Here is a 17,599-nt window from a genome sequence, read left to right as displayed (position 1 = left end):
CCCGCAGCCTGTCCATCCATCCGCTCCCTGCTCTGTTGTGTTCCCGTCCTCACCCTTCTGCTGACATACCCTGGTGTATGACCTCGGCCTGGCTTTTGTTTACGATTACGGTATCTCCCCTTGATTTGTATATACTATTTGTTGTTGTGCACTGGTTGTCTTCACATGTTTGTAAATTTTTTATCTTTATTTTTTAACCTTTTTATTCCACTACATACCTTGTTGGTCTCCTCTGTGCAGTCACACAGTACTGGTCTACCTGATTCTCTGACAGTCTAATTGGGAAATTTGTCTCAGGACCTGCTTCCTCATTGGCTGGGAGGCAGAATTAGTGTGACAATAGCGTATATATTGATTTGCTATTGTGACACAACTGGGTGGGCTTCGGGTGCAGTGCTTGGCACCCCGAGCCCTGAAAACCAATCGATCTGCAGCGTTCAAACGCTTGGTTCTCAGTGCAGAGGTGACGGGGGACAGAAGGTAAGTATGATTCCTAAAAAAAAAAAAAAAACTTGACTTCTCCTTTAATCAAGCACTGTAGACCTTAATTCATAATAAGGTCAATGCCCTGGAGAGAACTTTGTGAGTACTGGTTGGTGTATGGGGACTGAGCTATTAGGAGGGATTCATACACAGTGATAGTTGGAGATAAATGATCACAAAAGATACAAAGTTATATATTTAGCGATTTATTTTTCTTTATTTTGGCTTTTTGTCTCATTGTTCATGATTTGATTTTATACAGAGGGGATTGCACTTGAGTTTTCTGTTTGTACATCTGACATCCTGAAACTTTTGACATGTTCAAATACCGATCAGCCATGTCTTGCAGGGTTCAGCGTCGGTTTTTCAAATCAATGCTTTATTGCGGTTTAGAAGCCAACAGAAGGACGTTTTGTAGCCGTACCTCAACCTCAGTGTCAGTGGAGGACGTCCCCATGATCCGAAGGAACCTGAAAGAGGATTCATGTACAGAATAGTCTGAGAACATTCCCAAACATTGAATAGTTCAAAACCCAACTCCACTCAGAATATTTTTTTTAGGCTTAGCCCAACCTTTTGGACCATGTGCAGGGCCCCCATCAGGGGGGTACAGGCAGTACACCTGTAAGGGGCCCGGAGGTCCCCAGGGGCCCGGATGGCAACCCCCCTTTTTTTATTTATTTTTTTATAAAAAAAAAATATATTTTTTAAATATATTTTTATTTTATTTTTTATTAAAGGGACAATTTTTTTTAGGGGTCTGGAGGTCCCCAGGGGCCCGGAGATCCCCAGGGCCCTGGATGACAACCCCCCTTTTTTATAAAAAAAAAATATATATTTTTATTTATTTTATTTTTTATATATATATTATTATTATTATTATTATTATTATTATTATTATTATTATTAAAGGGCCCAGAGGGCCCAGGATGGCAACCCCCCTTTTTTTATAAAATGTTTTTATTTATTTTTTATATTATTATATATATATATATATATATATATAAATATATATATATATATATTATTAAAGAACTCAGAGGTCCCCAGGGCCCCATGTTGCAAACCCCCTTTTTTTATTTATTTTTTATTATAAAGGGCCCAGAGGTCCCCTGGGCCCTGGATTGCAACCCCCCTTTTTTTATATAAATGTTTATTTTTATTTTTTTATTTTTATTAAAGGGCCCAGAGGTTTCTTTTTTTTATTATTACAGGGCCCAGAGGTCCCGGATGGCAACCCCCCTTTTTTTTGGAATCTCTTTTTCTAAAAAAATAAATTGTGTGTATATATATATTTTATTAAAGGGCCCAGAGGTCCCCAGGGCCCCAGATGGCAACCCCCTTTTTTAAAAATAAATATATATTTTTTCATATATATTTTTCTTTATTTCTTATTTTTTCGTAAAGGCCCCCCCCCGCTTCTCAATTCGTGGCAGCCTCCCCGCTTCTCAATTTCAGGTGGCAGCACCCCCCCCCCCCCCCGGTTCTCTTCTCCAGGGGGCCCATGCCTGAAGCTGTGTAAGGGGCCCCATAATTCCTGACCATGTGTCAGAATCATTGACGTATCTCGGCATAGTGCCTACATATACTGTCAGAATGTTTATACTGAACCATAAAATATTATTGTATTTATGGAAATATGTAAATCTGTGCTTTGGGAGAGATACAATTTTCCTACATTATCAAAACAAGAAATCCAAAATTATTTTATCCGTGCTATTTTGAAGACAAGTAACACAAATTAATATTTAAAACTTTTATATATTTATTAACTAAAGATAAATTGCAAAATTAAAATCAGGTAGAATTCGTGATAAAGCGAATAATTGATATACTTCTACAATCAGAGATACATGATGGTTAAATGTTCAGATAATATTTACATTATATATGAGAAGGTATATTCACAGTTCTTACTGATCGTCCTGGTATATTTAACCTGGTAACTTGTAAAATGACCTTCCCGTGATTTCCACGGACTCGAGGTAAACAGCTTTTGTTTACATTCTGTTATCTCTTCTCAACACAAACAGATCTCTTGCTTAATACTCCTTATATATGTGTACAGAACAAATGTCATATTGTACACAGTTTGGCAAAACAGACAAGTTTATTTTAAATTTAGAGAGAATTAATTTTCACAGATATCACCCTAAAACCAACGTACAACTGTTGCCATTTAGCTTTTTAAAGACAAACATAATTTGCGTATGTCTCCTAATATTAGGAATATAATTATTTCATACTGCAGTTAAAAATAATATAATCCAAATTATTTTTGCCAAATATTTTTAAATGGTTTTAGTTATGTGTATGCGAAAAACATCCAATTACCTAAATGGTAATAATCAAAATTATACATTACCAGTATTTAAGAGTCCTATGAGGGACTTCATTCAACCCCCTACATCTTTGCATTTAATCTCTCCTTCCAAAGATAGAGTGATACGGGTAGAATCATAAAGAAATTACGCTGGCGTATCTATAGATACACCGCGTAACTTCTAGGATGCTCCGGCGTATCTTTTTTCTGTATTCAGAAAACAAGATACGCAGGAATTTGGCTAAGATCCGGCTGGCGTAAGTCTCTTACGCCGTCGTATCTTAGTTGCATATTTACGCTGGCCCCTAGGTGGCGCTTCCGTCGATTTACGCAAGGAATATGTAAATTAGGTAGATACACCGATTCAGAAACGTACGTCCACCCGGTGAATTTTTTTACGTCGTTTACATTAGGCTTTTTCCGGCGTAAAGTTACCCCTGCTATATGAGGCGTATCCTATGTTAAGTATGGACGTCGGGCCAGCGTCGAATTTTCCGTTGTTTGCGTAAAAAAACGTTCGCGAATAGGTCTTTGCGTAGAATTACGTTCACGTCGAAAGCATTAGCTTGTTGCGGGTTAATTTGGAGCATGCGCACTGGGATACCCCCACGGGCGGCGCATGCGCCGTAAAAAAAAAAACGTCATTTACGTGAGGTCAAGACGTATTAACATAAAACACGCCACCACTACTTGGTGATTTGAATTGCGCGCCCTTACTCCGACACATTTACACTACGCCGCCGTAACTTATGGCGATTTATATGTATATTCTTTTAACCCCAAATGTTCCGACACATGATTATCTTACATTCATATTTTGGGTGGAACACGTAAGTGTGCGCAGCATATTTCATTAGGGTGTGCACCCCAAAGATTCAATAAACATGTGTGTGTTTGTTTGTCTATCTATCTATCTATCTATCCACATACACACACAGTATCTCACAAAAGTGATTACACCCCTCACATTTTTGTCAATCTTTAATTCTATACACTCGCTACTTTACATTGTAGCAAAGTGTCATCTCTTCAGTGTTGTCACATGAAAACATAGAATAAAATATTTACAGAAATTACAACAAACAAAGCCCCCGCAGCGGTCCTCGGTCACCTCCTCCGTCGCCGCCATGATACCCGGAGTGACTTCTGGGTATCGCTGCTCCGGCACTGCGACTGGCCGATGCAGCGATGACGTCACTCCCGCGCATGAGCGTGGGTGCCTCCACTAATGGCATGATCGCTGTTAGAAGCAGCACGCTCAGCTGTGCCTGCACCTGATGTCTACGGCGCATGCGCCGTAGACATCGGTGCTGCTATTTCTGCAAATATCTCCTAAACCTTTTAGGTTTGGGAGATATTTTTTGCACCTACGGGTAATCCTTAATGTAGGCTTACCTGTAGGTTAAAGTGGTCGGCAATGGGTTTACAACCACTTTAAAGACTATTTAAACCTTCATGTCCTTCTAGGATCACTCTGTCCTCAGGGTGACAACACTGCTACACAATTTGTACCTTTCTTGTCCTCTGTTCCCGGCTATTTTCTGTCCCATTCTTCTACATTCTCACCTTTCCTCTACTGTTCTTAACATGTCCTTTGCTTTTTCAGGCTCCTTCCTAAGATAAATGTGGAATGCTGAGAAGGTAGGGAAAAGACCTATCACATTTGACAATGGCACATGGAGCTTGGTCCCAATGTTTTCAATCCTGCAAAGGCAAATACAGTAGCAATGTTAGTTAATGAAGAGGTTTAAACAAATGCAATCTTTACATTCCTATCATCAGTTATTTATATAGTGGGATCCTATGCTGTGGCGCTGTACAAGGGACATAAACAAGGATGAATAATACAGATAATACAATACATACAAGCCTGATGACTAATTGCAGCTTCTGCAGCACATAGAAATTATACTGTATGTTAGAAATACATTAAAGCCCAACTCCGGGAAATGTGAAAATCCTCCCTTGTAGTGGGGCTGAGCCTGCACTGCACTGCAATGTTACCTGATCAATTATTCTAGGGGGGAGTAACAGCATTTTTCCTTACCTGATCCTCCGCTCCCCTGGCAGTTGGCGCTCCCCTATGCTCTGGTAGTGGGCTGTCCCTTGTCATCATCCCACCCAATCAGGGCCGGATTCCAGACAAGGCCAACAAGGCCAGGCCTCGGGGCGGCAGTGGGTGCAGGGGCAGCACTGCAGCTGAGAGGAGAGGACACTTTCATCCCCCCCCCCTGTCATGTCACGGATGGTGAGAGGAGAGAGGGAAGAGGAGGTGAGATAGTTTTCAATGTAATTTTCGGAGCAGCACCCCCCCAATGATTAATCTCATTTTTGGCAGCAACATCCCCCCCCCCCCCTGTTCTCAATGTCATTTTTGGCAGCAGCATCCCCCCTGCTTCCCAGTGTCCTGCCAAAAAAGTCCCCCGGCGGATAATGTCCCCCCCTGTACTTTGCAGGCGGGGCGGCATTGAAGGACCCGGCCTTGGGGCGGCAAAGGGTGGAAATCCGGGCCTGCACCCAATGTAAGGCTGTGGACCAGGGCTGTCTTATTAGCATCATGGGCCCCTGGGCAAAGTAATGCTCTCGGGCCCCTACAATGGAGACAGCGCAGGTAAACAGAGGAGCTCTGCATTAACTATATAAACAATCATTTTGTACAGCAAAGAAACAGTGGAAAAAAATACTACATACAGTATATAAAGTAACAAAGCGGTCCTGTGCATATAATATATCTGCTAGATTGATGCCTCCCCATCACTATGGCCCCTCTGCACCGCTACCAGCTTGCCTCCCCTGTGTATCCATCACTCTTAGTGCCACCATGGGGCCCCCAATTCTGGGGCAGCGAGAGCCAGCTGCTTTGGGGAAAGTGTAGGGGCCCCCTATGCAGCTGGGGCCCCTGGGCAGTGCCCAGGTGTGCCCTCTCATTAAGACAGCCCTGCTATGGACCCCATATCAGTCTTGATAATGTCAGGACCTTAGAATGCTGGAGTGTTATGTAGAAGACTCTGAGGACAGGCCTTGCAGCATGGAGGATTGAGTACATAAATCTTCTATTTTATGTTCCCTAGACCTAGACAAGCAAGTAACCCTTGTAATGTGGGAGGAGCCCCTCTGCAAGGGATCATTTTAAAGTTTCCTGGAGTTGGGCTTCAAATAAAATTTTTTTTTGCTGTACATACCATTGTATAGCTATTTCCCCCCCCGGCTTCCGGGTAGTGGCTCCCGCGGGAGTGGGCGTTCCTATGCAGAGGCAAAAACGTGTTGACAAAAACTTCCCCCCGGCGCATAAGGCGCGTCACCAGTTTCCGAAAGAAGCCGAACGTCGGTGCGCAGACGCTGTATAGCGCCGTATAGAGCCGAATCGCAGTTCGGCTTCTTTCGGAAACTCGTAACGCGCCTTATGCACCGGGGGGAAGTTTTTGTCATCACGTCAATCCGAAAGCCGGGGGGGGGGGGGGAAATAGCTATACGACGGTATGTACAGCAAAAAAAAATAATCAGCATACTGTCAATGTTGGAAGTGAGCACAATGTAATGTTAGAAAAATGTTTTTAGGGTGAACCTCCGCTTTAAAGTGGTTAAATGGCAAAAGAAATCTGTAAATCATCAATTAGATTGTTCTATTCCTTAAAAGAAAAAAGATTCAAATGAACCCTTTAAGCTATTTTCTGAAAAGGTTCATCATTAAATTCCCAACATTCAGAACCCCTTAAATGGCCGGAGGAGCCGGTGACCAGAGGTTACCACATATCACATGGTTGATCTATAGAAGTAGTCGGACCTTCTTTTGTCGGGGTAAGGGATGGATTCATATATTTCCTTGTATTCGGTCCTCATAAGGGTAATCTTCTCATGCATATATGGGGCCAGACTATTTACTGCCTGAAAAAAAGTGAAATCTTTGTCTTTACACATGGAGATATTTTAGTAATTCTTTCATGATTGATCTGCATTTAAAAGGATGGTCCACATAAAAACCCAACCGAACCTCCAGTTTAAACCGGCTAAATACCTCCCGAGGTGCATCAAAATAAAAGGTGTGCAAAGTCTAAGGGCTCTTTCACACGGAGCGGATCCGTAATTGATCCGTTCCGTTAGCCCATTTGGCTCAGCGGGGATTCCTCCGTAATCCCCGCTGAGCTGTCGGCGGACAGGCCGTGTCCCCGCACACAGTGCAGAGACCGCCCTGTCTCTCCTCCGCTCTACCCTATGGGGAAATCGGATGAATACGGACCGTCTGTCTGTATTCATCCGATCCGTTCCGCCGGACGGAAGAAAAATAGGGTTTTCTTCTGTCCGCAAAAGCGGATCTTTGCGGACGCGGATGGTTGCGGACGTTACCGGATGCATCATCCGCTAACGTCTGCAATCCCATAGGGATACATTACAAGTCCGTAAACGGACTTGTAATAAACGGACCGTTTGTCCATACGTGTGAAAGGACCCTTAGGCCCCATGTACACAGGATATTGCTAAACTTACGTTCAGAGGCAGTTGGACATTTTTTTCAACAATGTTATCCTATGTGACTATGTACACCGTGTCGTTTATTGCAGTTTTTAGGCAGTGGTGTTTAACAGCGTTTTGAAAGCAAAAAAATGGGTTCAGACGCCGAAGATTTCCATGGTTTCAGATGCCAAACGTGACTAACGTCCTGTGTACATGGAGCCTTAGGCCCCGTACACACGTCCGAGAAACTCGACGAGCAAAACACATCGTTTTGCTCGTCGAGTTCCTTGTGAAGCAGCCGAGGATCTCGGCGAGCCAAGTTTCCTCATTGACTAACGATCCTCGTCGGTTTCCTCGGCCAAAGTGTACACATGACCGGGTTTCTCGGCAGAATATGGCTCCGATCGAGTTTCTGGCAGAATTCTGCCGAGAAACTCGGTCGTGTGTACGGGGCCTTACAGTTACTTTTCTTTGGAAAACAGCCACAGCCTGAATAGAAAAGTCTGTCCCCTGCCAGCAGATGAAAAGATGATCTCTGTGTGGGAGCAGTGGTCTCTCTACCAAGGTCCAACTTGCCCCCTGTTAAGTCAGGCCCACAGCTCTGCGTTTAGTAAAGCTCATGTGCCCTGCTGATTGGGAAGCCATGGCTCTGAAAAGTGACGGCTGGTGCTCCCCCATTCAGTCGGTCAATAGGCAAACCCCACACTTACCCCATCTACATCGTGGGCCGGCGTCTCCTCCTCGGTGTCTCCTCCTCAGCGTCTCCTCCTCGGCGGGTCCTCCTCGGTGGGTTCTCCTTGGCGTCGCCTGCTCGGCGGGTCCTCCTTGTATTTAAAGCAAACAAAAAGGTGAACAGCGGGCGCCATGCTGTTCAGTCAGCGTTGTGTTAGGAAAGCGAATATTAATTTGCTTTCCTAACACTGAACCGCCTCTCAGCCAATCAGGCGCTTGGGTCTGTTACCAGCCACCGGATTGGCTGAAACGACAGGTGCTGTGATTGGACGCCGCCTATCAGTGGTCCAATCATAGCAGAGGACAGGAAGAGAGGGAGGGAGAAGACATTGAGGAGTGTGGAGGACGCCGGCGTGACCCGCTGCCCCACCGAGACAAGGTAAGTGCCGTGCGGGCGGGGAGTGCACAGTGGCAGCATTTGATGGGCAGAGTAGCGGCAATTGATGGGCACACTGGCAGCAGTTGGTGGGCACAGTAGTGGCAAATGATGGGGCACAGTAGCGGCAATTGATGGGCACACTGGCAGCAGTTGATGGGCACAGTAGCAGCAATTGATGAGCAGACTGGCAGCAATTAATGCGTTTGATGACACAGTGGCGACAATTTATGGGTATAGTGGCTGCATTTGATGGGCACAGAGGCTGCATTTGATGGGCACAGTTGCTGCGATTGATGGGTTTTTTTCAGTTTGTTTGTGCCCCCCCCCCCCCAAGAATTTTGAGCACCAGCCACCACTGGCAGTATATAACACAAAGGACACTGAAAACACAAAGATATTCAGTACTTACCTCTGCAAAGACCTCAGTGATCTGTTCTGAGCACTCTTTGTAGTAAATTTCCACATTGGTAAAGTAGGAGAAGAAAGCAAGGCAGCCTCCCGGCTTTAAGACCCGATCGACCTGAAATGATGACATCTACATTATTATATCAGCAAAAGTGTGTCCCTTCACTGACCAGGATGAAATACTGATTTTATATAAAAAAAAAAAATGTAAAGTGTATATTCTAGCATTGAGAGTTCAGTGATTTGGGGAATATAGTATATAGAGTGCAGCCATTCAGTGTATGTAAAATATAGCACAGGGTAGAGTGTAGCAGTTTAGTGTATATAATATATATCATGGTGTACAGAGTGTAGCATTTCAGTGCATATAATATATAGCCTCAGTAAATCGATTGCAGTGATCCACTGTATGCAATATACAGCACAGCATACTGTACATATAGCAGTTAAGGCTATGTAAGAAAATCATAATGTACACGGTACACGGTGTAGCACACAAAATGCATAAATTGTACAGCTGTCTGCAGTATTCAACATGCAGCACATGCTCAGGAGTCCAGATTAGGTTAACAAGCAGCACAGTGTACAGAATTCAGCGGTCAGGTGTATGTAATGTACAGCACATATTACAGGGGGCAGCAGTCAGAAAAAATGATACAAGAAGACTTTTGTTTTTACCTCTTTTACAAACTTCTCAATGTTAAACCAATGTGCAGAAACGCACGCTGTTAGTAGATCAACAGAGGCGTCGCCAACCGACATCTCTTCAGCTGGACAGGCACTGCAGAAACGATAGGTTAGATTTTAAGGTAGTGACACCATCTGGTTGGATTGAAAATCACCCAATGAATCCTTCACTGACATGCTCCAGTCACATTCACCCTGTTTACACTAGAATGAATGTGTACCAGGCCAATGCAGGAGCCAGTAAACCGCCAACAATGTCACAGGTACAGTAGCTGTACAGCTAATTGTCCTCCCTAGGAGTTCCTCCCTAATGGTGAACGGTGTTTATTACACACTAGAAGGGCCACATTTATTATTTTACAAATGTAAGCAAAAAGACAAACAGCTTCCCCCCCCCCCCCCATTCCCCAACAATATAATTTAGGAATACCTACCAATCACCCCAACATCCCCCAACAATGTCCTTTCATAATACCCATCAATCACCCCAAAATCCCCCCAACAATGTCCTTTAGGATTACCCACCAATCACCCCAACATCCCCCAACAATGTCCTTTAGGAATACCCACCAATCACCCCAACATCCCCCCACAATATCCTTTCAGAATACCCACCAATCACCTCAATATTCCCCAACAATGTCCTTTAGGAATACTCACCAATCACCCCAACATCTCCCAACAATGTCCTTTAGGAATACCCACCAATCACCCCAAAATTCCCCAACAATGTCCTTTCAGAATACCCACCAATCACCCCAAAATTCCCCAACAATGTCCTTTCAGAATACCCACCAATCGCCTCAATATTCCCCAACAATGTCCTTTAGGATTACCCACCAATCACCCCAAAATTCCCCAACAATGTCCTTTCAGAATACCCACCAATCGCCTCAATATTCCCCAACAATGTCCTTTAGGATTACCCACCAATCACCCCAACATCCCCCCACAATATCCTTTCAGAATACCCACCAATCGCGTCAATATTCCCCAACAATGTCCTTTAGGAATACCCACCAATCATCTCAACAGCCCCCAACAATGTCCTTTAGGAATACTCACCAATCACCCCAACATCTCCCAACAATGTCCTTTAGGAATACCCACCAATCACCCCAACAATGTCCTGTCAGAATACCCACCAATCGCCTCAATATCCCCCAACAATGTCCTTTAGGAATACCCACCAATCACCCCTAAATTCCCCAACAATGTCCTTTAGAAATGCCCACCAATCACCCCAACAATGTCCTTTAGAAATACCCACCAATCACCCCAACATCCCCCAACAATGTCCTTTAGGAATACCCACCAATCACCCCAACATCCCCCAACAATGTCCTTTAGAAATACCCACCAATCACCCCAACAATGTCCTTTAGGAATACCCACCAGTTACTGCAGCACTACGGCACACTTTGCATGGTAAACTTTCTTTAGCCCAAATAGGTCTGTCTATATCAGGAAAGGGGCTACTTGGTTGGGTGTGCTCCCCCAGGCCAAAGGGTTCCTGGTCCTCCCCTAAACATAACTAATGAAACACGTTTAGAATGTCCCCACCTGTATGTGACATTGGGTGACCCCATGGCTTTCTTGGCCTCTTCTATCTGAGCCTCACTGATGTCAACTCCGAGAACTTTCTTGAAGTATGGGGCGAGAACTCTTGTGTTCTGACCCGTTCCACAGCCAACGTCCACAGCAAATCCATACGGTTTGTGTAACTAGGAAGACAAAAACATCTTCAAAATACATCACAAGGACACTGGTGGTGTTTTCAGTTTTTCTACATAAGCTCTTATTAAAAAATATCGCATTTCAATTCTTGAATGTTACTTGTACATTTTGGACTTGGTAACTTAATGAATATTTTTCCATGACTCCATAGACTTGTAAAAACAATTGATGTTTACTTAGAATTTTTTATAGGGTGAAACTCCACTTTAACACTACATCCAGCACCGTGCTGCATATAAAATGACACTGACCTTTATTTATTTTTTTGCCATGGATATCTTTTAGCCGTGGAATTCACCGCGGCTTCCGGTTAGGGAATCCCGCGGGAGTGGACGTTCCTATTGTCATGCCAATTGATTGGCATGCTAAACGATGGCGCACACAGCGCGTCACGACTTCCCGAAAAGAAGCCGACCCGAGCTTCCTTCGTGCTGGATGTAGTGTTAGAAATTTTTTATAGGGTGAACCTCCACTTTAAGTACAGTACGATACCTTCTCAAAACAAACAGACCTTCTTACTTAAACTTTAAACATGCACAGATAGAATGTCATATTGTGCAAAACTTGATAACCCAATCAAGACTTTTGTTCATTTTAGATTTAGAATGAATCAATGGTTTAACACATACTATAACCAATCCAATTCTAAGACCTTGAAGTTAGTTTTGTGAGATATGACAATATATGTATCCCCCTTGTTTTAGAAGCAAAACAAATTCATACTGCAGTTAGAATTCCCTTCACTCCAAAACTGAACTAACAATGGATTGGATTAGTCAAGCATATGCTCAATCAAACTTCAATTACCTAAAAAGGTAAAATAAACAGAATAATACTTTACCAGGTCTTTAAGAATGCTGTCATTTTGAGAAGCTTCAGTTATGAGTCCCACAGGACTCCTTTCAACCTTCCTACATATTTCTGCCTTCAAGATCTCCTACTTCAGCCAGAGAGATAGAGACAGAGCTTCTTCCTTCAGCCCACTTTTCTGCTATAAGTAGCTACTTTTATTCCACTTAACAAGTGGGTGTGTGTGTCCCTACTATGTAATTGATGATGTCATATGACGATATGTTTCTGTATGTTACCATGACAACCAAGTATGCGGACATCTTGAACAATTACCAATTTCAGCCTCTAGAGGCAGTGTTGTATAAGAAATGACTTAAATTGTATTTTTGTCTATGTCTAATACAATTTATAACAACCCTTTGACCCTTTCATAGAACATTAATTGACTAAGGTTGACAATCATGGCCCAGATTCTCAAAGAAAATACGACGGCGTATCTCTGAGTCTGAGCCGTCGTATCTATGCGCCTGATTCTTAGAATCAGTTACGCATAGATTTCTATTAGATCCGACCGGCGTAAGTCTCTTACGCCGTCGGATCTTAACTGCATATTTACACTGGCCGCTTGGGGCGTGTACGCTGATTTATGCCTAGAAATATGTAAATCATCTATATATATAATTCACGAACGTACTCCCCGGCCGACGCAGTACAGATACGCCGTTTACGTTAGGCTTTTCCCGGCGTAAAGTTACCCCTGCTATATGGTGGCGTACATGCGGCGTACCAATGTTAAGTATGGACGTCGTTCCCACGTAGAATTTTAAAAAATTTACGTCGTTTGCGTATGTCGTCCGTGAATGGGGCTGGACGTCATTTACATTCACGTCGAAACCAATACGTCCTTGCAGCGTACTTTGGAGCAATGCACACTGGGATATTCCACGGACGGCGCATGCGCCGTTCGTGAAAAACGTCAATCACGTCGGGTCACATAACATTTACATAAAACACGCCCCCCTGTTCCACATTTAAATTAGGCGGGCTTACGCCGGCCTATTTACGCTACGCCGCCGCAACTTACGGAGCACGTGCTTTGAGACTACTGCACTTGCCCATCTAAGTTAGATGCGCCGATCTACGAGAATCTGGCACCATGTGTCAATTTCCCTAGCCATCCTGGCGTCTAGAATTTAGCCGAGGGTTTGTTAAATTCCTTGAAACTCTGATCACTGGAATTTTCAATACAGCTAGAATCTTACATTTGTAACCCTTATTATGATAATATATATGTATTAAACGGGTTTTATAAATAACTAACACATTGTTAAGATATTATGAAAGAAACATTATTATTTAAAATATATAATACGATAGCTTCATTTTTGAATAAGCCCTCTGGTTTCGTGGCTTATTCTAAAAATACCAATTAGGTCTGTAAGCTCATGGTTCCCTTATCTTGTTGATTTTACTAAGTGTTCAAACCTTTTATTTTATAACCTGGGAATGTGGTACGAACCAGATTTACACCGTCTCCTTGTGAGAAAGAAAAACCTTTTCTTTAACCACTTCCCATCGGTCAATAGTGAATTGACGTCCGGGAAGTGGTTTCACTATCCTGACTGGACGTCTATTGACGTCCTGCAGGATAACAACTGTCGCGTGACGGGGGGGGGCGCACATTGCTACACTGATCTCGGTAAAGAGCCTCCGGCGGAGGCTGTTTACCATGTGATCAGCCGTGTTCAATCACGACTGATCACAATGTAAACAGGAAAAGCCGCTGATCGACTTTTCCTCCTCACTTTTCTTCACCCCCTTCCTGCCCAGACCAATTTTTAGTTTTCAACGCTGTCACAGTTTGAATGACGTTGTGCGACGTGGCTCCCAAACAAAATTGACGTCCTTTTTTTCCAACAAATAGAGCTTTCTTTTGGTGGTATTTGATCACCTCTGCGGTTCTTATTTTTTGCGCTATAAACAAAAGAAGAGCGACAATTTTGAAAAAAACTCAATGGGCCAGATCCTCAGAGCGAGTACGCCGGCGTATCTACTGATACGCCGGCGTACTTTCAAATTACCCGCGTCGTATCTTTAGTTTGAATCCTCAAACAAAGATACGACGGCATCTGGGTTCGATCCGACAGGCGTACGGCTTCGTACGCCTTCGGATCGTAGATGCAATACTTCGGCGTCCGCTGGGTGGAGTTCTCGTCATTTTCTGCGTCGAGTATGCAAATTTGCTACTTCCGTCGATCCACGAACGTACGCGCGGCCGTCGCATTCTCTTACGTCGTCTCTAGTCGGCTTTTTCCGGCGTATAGTTAAAGCTGGTATTTTGCGGCGTATAGTTAGAATCGCCATGTTAAGTATGGCCGTCGTTCCCGCGTCGAAATTTGAATTTTTTTTTTTTTTGCGTAAGTCGTCCGTGAATCGGAATGTACGTAAGTCCCGTCTAAGTTAAAAAAAAATGACGTCCTAGCGACGTCATTTAGCGCAATGCACGGCGGGAAATTTCGGGACGGCGCATGCACAGTTCATTCGGCGCGGGGACGCGCTTCATTTAAATGAAACACGCCCCCTACCCGCCCAATTTGAAATCCGCCGCCAGAAAGACCCTACGCCACCGTAACTTACGGCGTGAAATCGTTGAGGATTCGAAATTCCACCGCCAGGTAAGGTACGGCGGCGTAGCGTATCTCTGATACGCTGCGCGGATCTAATTCTATGTGGATCTGCCCCAATATTTTTTACTTTTTGATTTAATAAATATCACAATTTTTTTTTTAATTTTCCTCAGTTTAGGCCAATATATATTCTTCTACATATTTTTGGTATATAAAAAAAAAAAAAAAAAAAAAAAAATCGCAAAAGTTATAGCATCTACAAAATAGGGGATAGATTTATTGCATTTTTATTAATTTTTTTACCAGCAATGGCAGCAATCTGCGATTTTTATTGTGACCGTGACATTGCAAAGGACATATCGGACACTTTTGACACATTTTTGGGATCATTGTCATTTATACAGCGATTAGTGCTATAAAACTGCACTGATAACTGTGTAAATGTGACTGGCGGAAAAGGTATTAACACTAGGGGGCGATCAAGGGGTTGAATGTGTTTCCTAGGGAGTGATTCTAACTGTAGGGGGAGGGGACTCAGAAGGGAAGGAGACCAATCTGTTTTCTGCTGTACTGGGAAGGAACACACATCGGTCTCCTCTCCTCTGACAGGACGTCAATCTGTGTATTTACACAAACAGATCCACAGTCCTGCTGTGATCACGGGCAATCGCAGGTGCCTGGTGGACATCGCAGCCGCCGGGCACGCGCACCGTGTCCCGCGCGCCCCCTAGACGGCCGGGAAGCCCAGGACATCATATGGCATCCACCCAGGATGGGAGATCTCTCCTGTGGACGTCATTTGACTATGGGCGGGTACTGAAGCGGTAAACTGACAATTGCGCGGTCGTGTCACAAAAATAAAGTTGATGTTCTCCCCCCCCCCCCCACAAATAGAGCTTTTTTTTTGGTGGCATTTTATTTTTTGCGCCATACACATAAAAAGACTCACAATTTTGAAAAGAAAAACAATATTTTGTACTTTCTGCTATAAAACACACCCACACCCTTCCCTGCTCTGTCCAATAGAAAAAAGGTTTTGGCTGGACGACCCCTTTAAAAAAAAAAATGGAGTGGCTCTGCTAATCTAAGCAAAGTAATTCTCTTTTAAATTTTACAAGTGGCCTATACCAGACAGAAGCGTCACTCACCCTTTCATCCACATAACCGAAGATAAGGTCTATTATCTCTTGCGATGGCTCAAACCTGAATTTCTGATAACAAGACGCATGCTCCTTTCCTTCAAACAGCTGTGCCGCCATTTTGGACTCAGATTATCACCTATAATAATAAACAAACAGAAGAAAAAAATATATACATACCATTTATATATACATATACATATACATATACATACCATATATACTCGAGTATAAGCCGACCCGAATATTAGCCGAGGCACCTAATTTTATCACAAAAATAAAATTATTGACTCGAGTATAAGCCTAGAGTAAGAAATGCAGAAGCTACTGTAAGTGGAAAAGAGGGTCAACAATGCCCATCTGCATGCCTCACTGTGCCCATCTGCATGCCTCACTGTGCCCATCTGCAGCCTCACTGTGCCCATCTGCAGCCTCACTGTGCCCATCTGCAGCCTCACTGTACCTACATACATGCCTCGCTGTGCCCACATACATGCCTCGCTGTGCTCATAGACATGGCTTGCTGTGCCCACAGACATGCCTCCCTGTACCCACAGATATGACTCACTGTGCCCATAGACATGACTCACTGTGCCCACAGACATGCCTCATTGTGCCCACAGATATGACTCACTGTGCCCATAGACATGACTCACTGTGCCCACAGACATGCCTCCCTGTACCCACAGACATGCCTCATTGTGCCCACAGACATGCCTCATTGTGCCCACATACATGCCTCATTGTGCCCACATGCATGCCTCACTGTAGATACACTGTCACTTTAACCTGTATGGGAAAGATGAAACTCTCTCTCTTCAAAGTGGACCTGTACCAAAACTTCAACATTTCAGACTGAGAATATGATGGGAAAAAAAATGCATAAGCAGAAGTTACTATGTAGAGAAGCAATCATTAGACTGCGAGTCATAGAAAGCTGAAGTTCTAAGCATATTTTTGTATATGGGGGTGTTCTATGATCTTAGCCCTCAGGAGATTCCATCCCTAAAGCATCGCATGCAGAAATAAAGGGATCTCATGGGACTTTATTTGTACCTCCTGTAAACATTGGGGGTTGTTTAGCTCTTCTGGCAGATGCGTTTTGGTGTAGTGAGTCCACAGCAAACAGGCAATTAGTGTTAAGGGCCTGGTAGCCCACGTTTATTAAATGGGGATAAACAAAACAAAAAGTCCATTCATAGGAATCCCACATAGGGGTTTAAACGTTATGCAGAAACCAATGAAAATAACAGCCCACCTGGCTAGTCTTTAACAGCACTGCTGCTACAGGTAATGGTTCCTCGAACCATCAGCTCCTCCAGACCCACAGTCCTGGATGCACAAGGCCCCAAAGTCCTTCAACGCATACAGCGTCTGTCCCAACACAGAGACACAGCGACAGTCACAGCCACTGCTCCACCTTCCTCCCTCTCCTCTGTTCTGACCAGTCCCTGATTATATGAGCTGTCTGCAGCTGGGCAGACAGCTCGCAGGCTGTCTCTAAAACCCGGACACAGGGTTGGAGAGATTGAAAAATCTGAGAAAACTGCCAGAGCAGTTTTCTCTGTTTTTAAATGCAAGCTCTGCAGCTCTGCATTCACCCAATATGCAGACTCTGTGTCCACTTTAACGTGACAGTATCTCCTACTGTTACACTCCTTAGGTATAATGTAAACAAAGACAAACTATATATATATATATATATATATATAAAACATTGTATTTAGAATTATTACAAAAGAGAAGATTAATAACATCTACTGTACATAAGTTGGCCATCCAGAATAGTGCATTTTCTGGCCTCAAGATCTGTTTATTCAGGCCAACACATTTTGCGGGCCGA

General features: G+C 43.7%; 1 protein-coding gene across 1 annotated transcript; it reads right to left on the bottom strand.

The window, feature by feature from the left end:
• Positions 1-673: 673 nt before the first annotated feature.
• On the bottom strand, positions 674-17,325 carry LOC120943038 (putative methyltransferase DDB_G0268948). The gene is made up of 8 exons (XM_040356100.1): positions 17,015-17,325; positions 15,766-15,895; positions 11,025-11,185; positions 9,453-9,555; positions 8,779-8,889; positions 6,591-6,691; positions 4,373-4,510; positions 674-953 (listed from the first exon to the last, which is right to left on the bottom strand). Exons 2-8 carry the CDS (start codon positions 15,874-15,876, stop codon positions 863-865), a joined length of 816 nt encoding a protein of 271 aa, XP_040212034.1. The 5' UTR covers positions 15,877-15,895; positions 17,015-17,325; the 3' UTR covers positions 674-862.
• Between the last annotated feature and the right edge of the window lie 274 nt (positions 17,326-17,599).

This window comes from Rana temporaria, chromosome 6 (assembly GCF_905171775.1).
Source record: "Rana temporaria chromosome 6, aRanTem1.1, whole genome shotgun sequence".
NCBI lineage: Eukaryota > Metazoa > Chordata > Amphibia > Anura > Ranidae > Rana > Rana temporaria.
The sequence above is the reverse complement of the archived record's forward strand: the minus strand, read 5'-3'. Positions and strand labels throughout refer to the sequence as shown.

What these genes read in the sequence shown, in the direction of transcription:
- LOC120943038 (XM_040356100.1), bottom strand. Translation starts at nt 15,876, where the DNA reads ATGGCGGCACAGCTGTTTGAAGGAAAGGAGCATGCGTCTTGTTATCAG. An exon ending in CCTTACCCCGACAAAAGAAG is followed by an intron (nt 4,511 to 6,590) that starts GTCCGACTACTT and finishes TTGCCTTTGCAG; the next exon opens with GATTGAAAACATTGGGACCA. An exon ending in TTAAGAACAGTAGAGGAAAG is followed by an intron (nt 954 to 4,372) that starts GTGAGAATGTAG and finishes ATCCTCTTTCAG; the next exon opens with GTTCCTTCGGATCATGGGGA.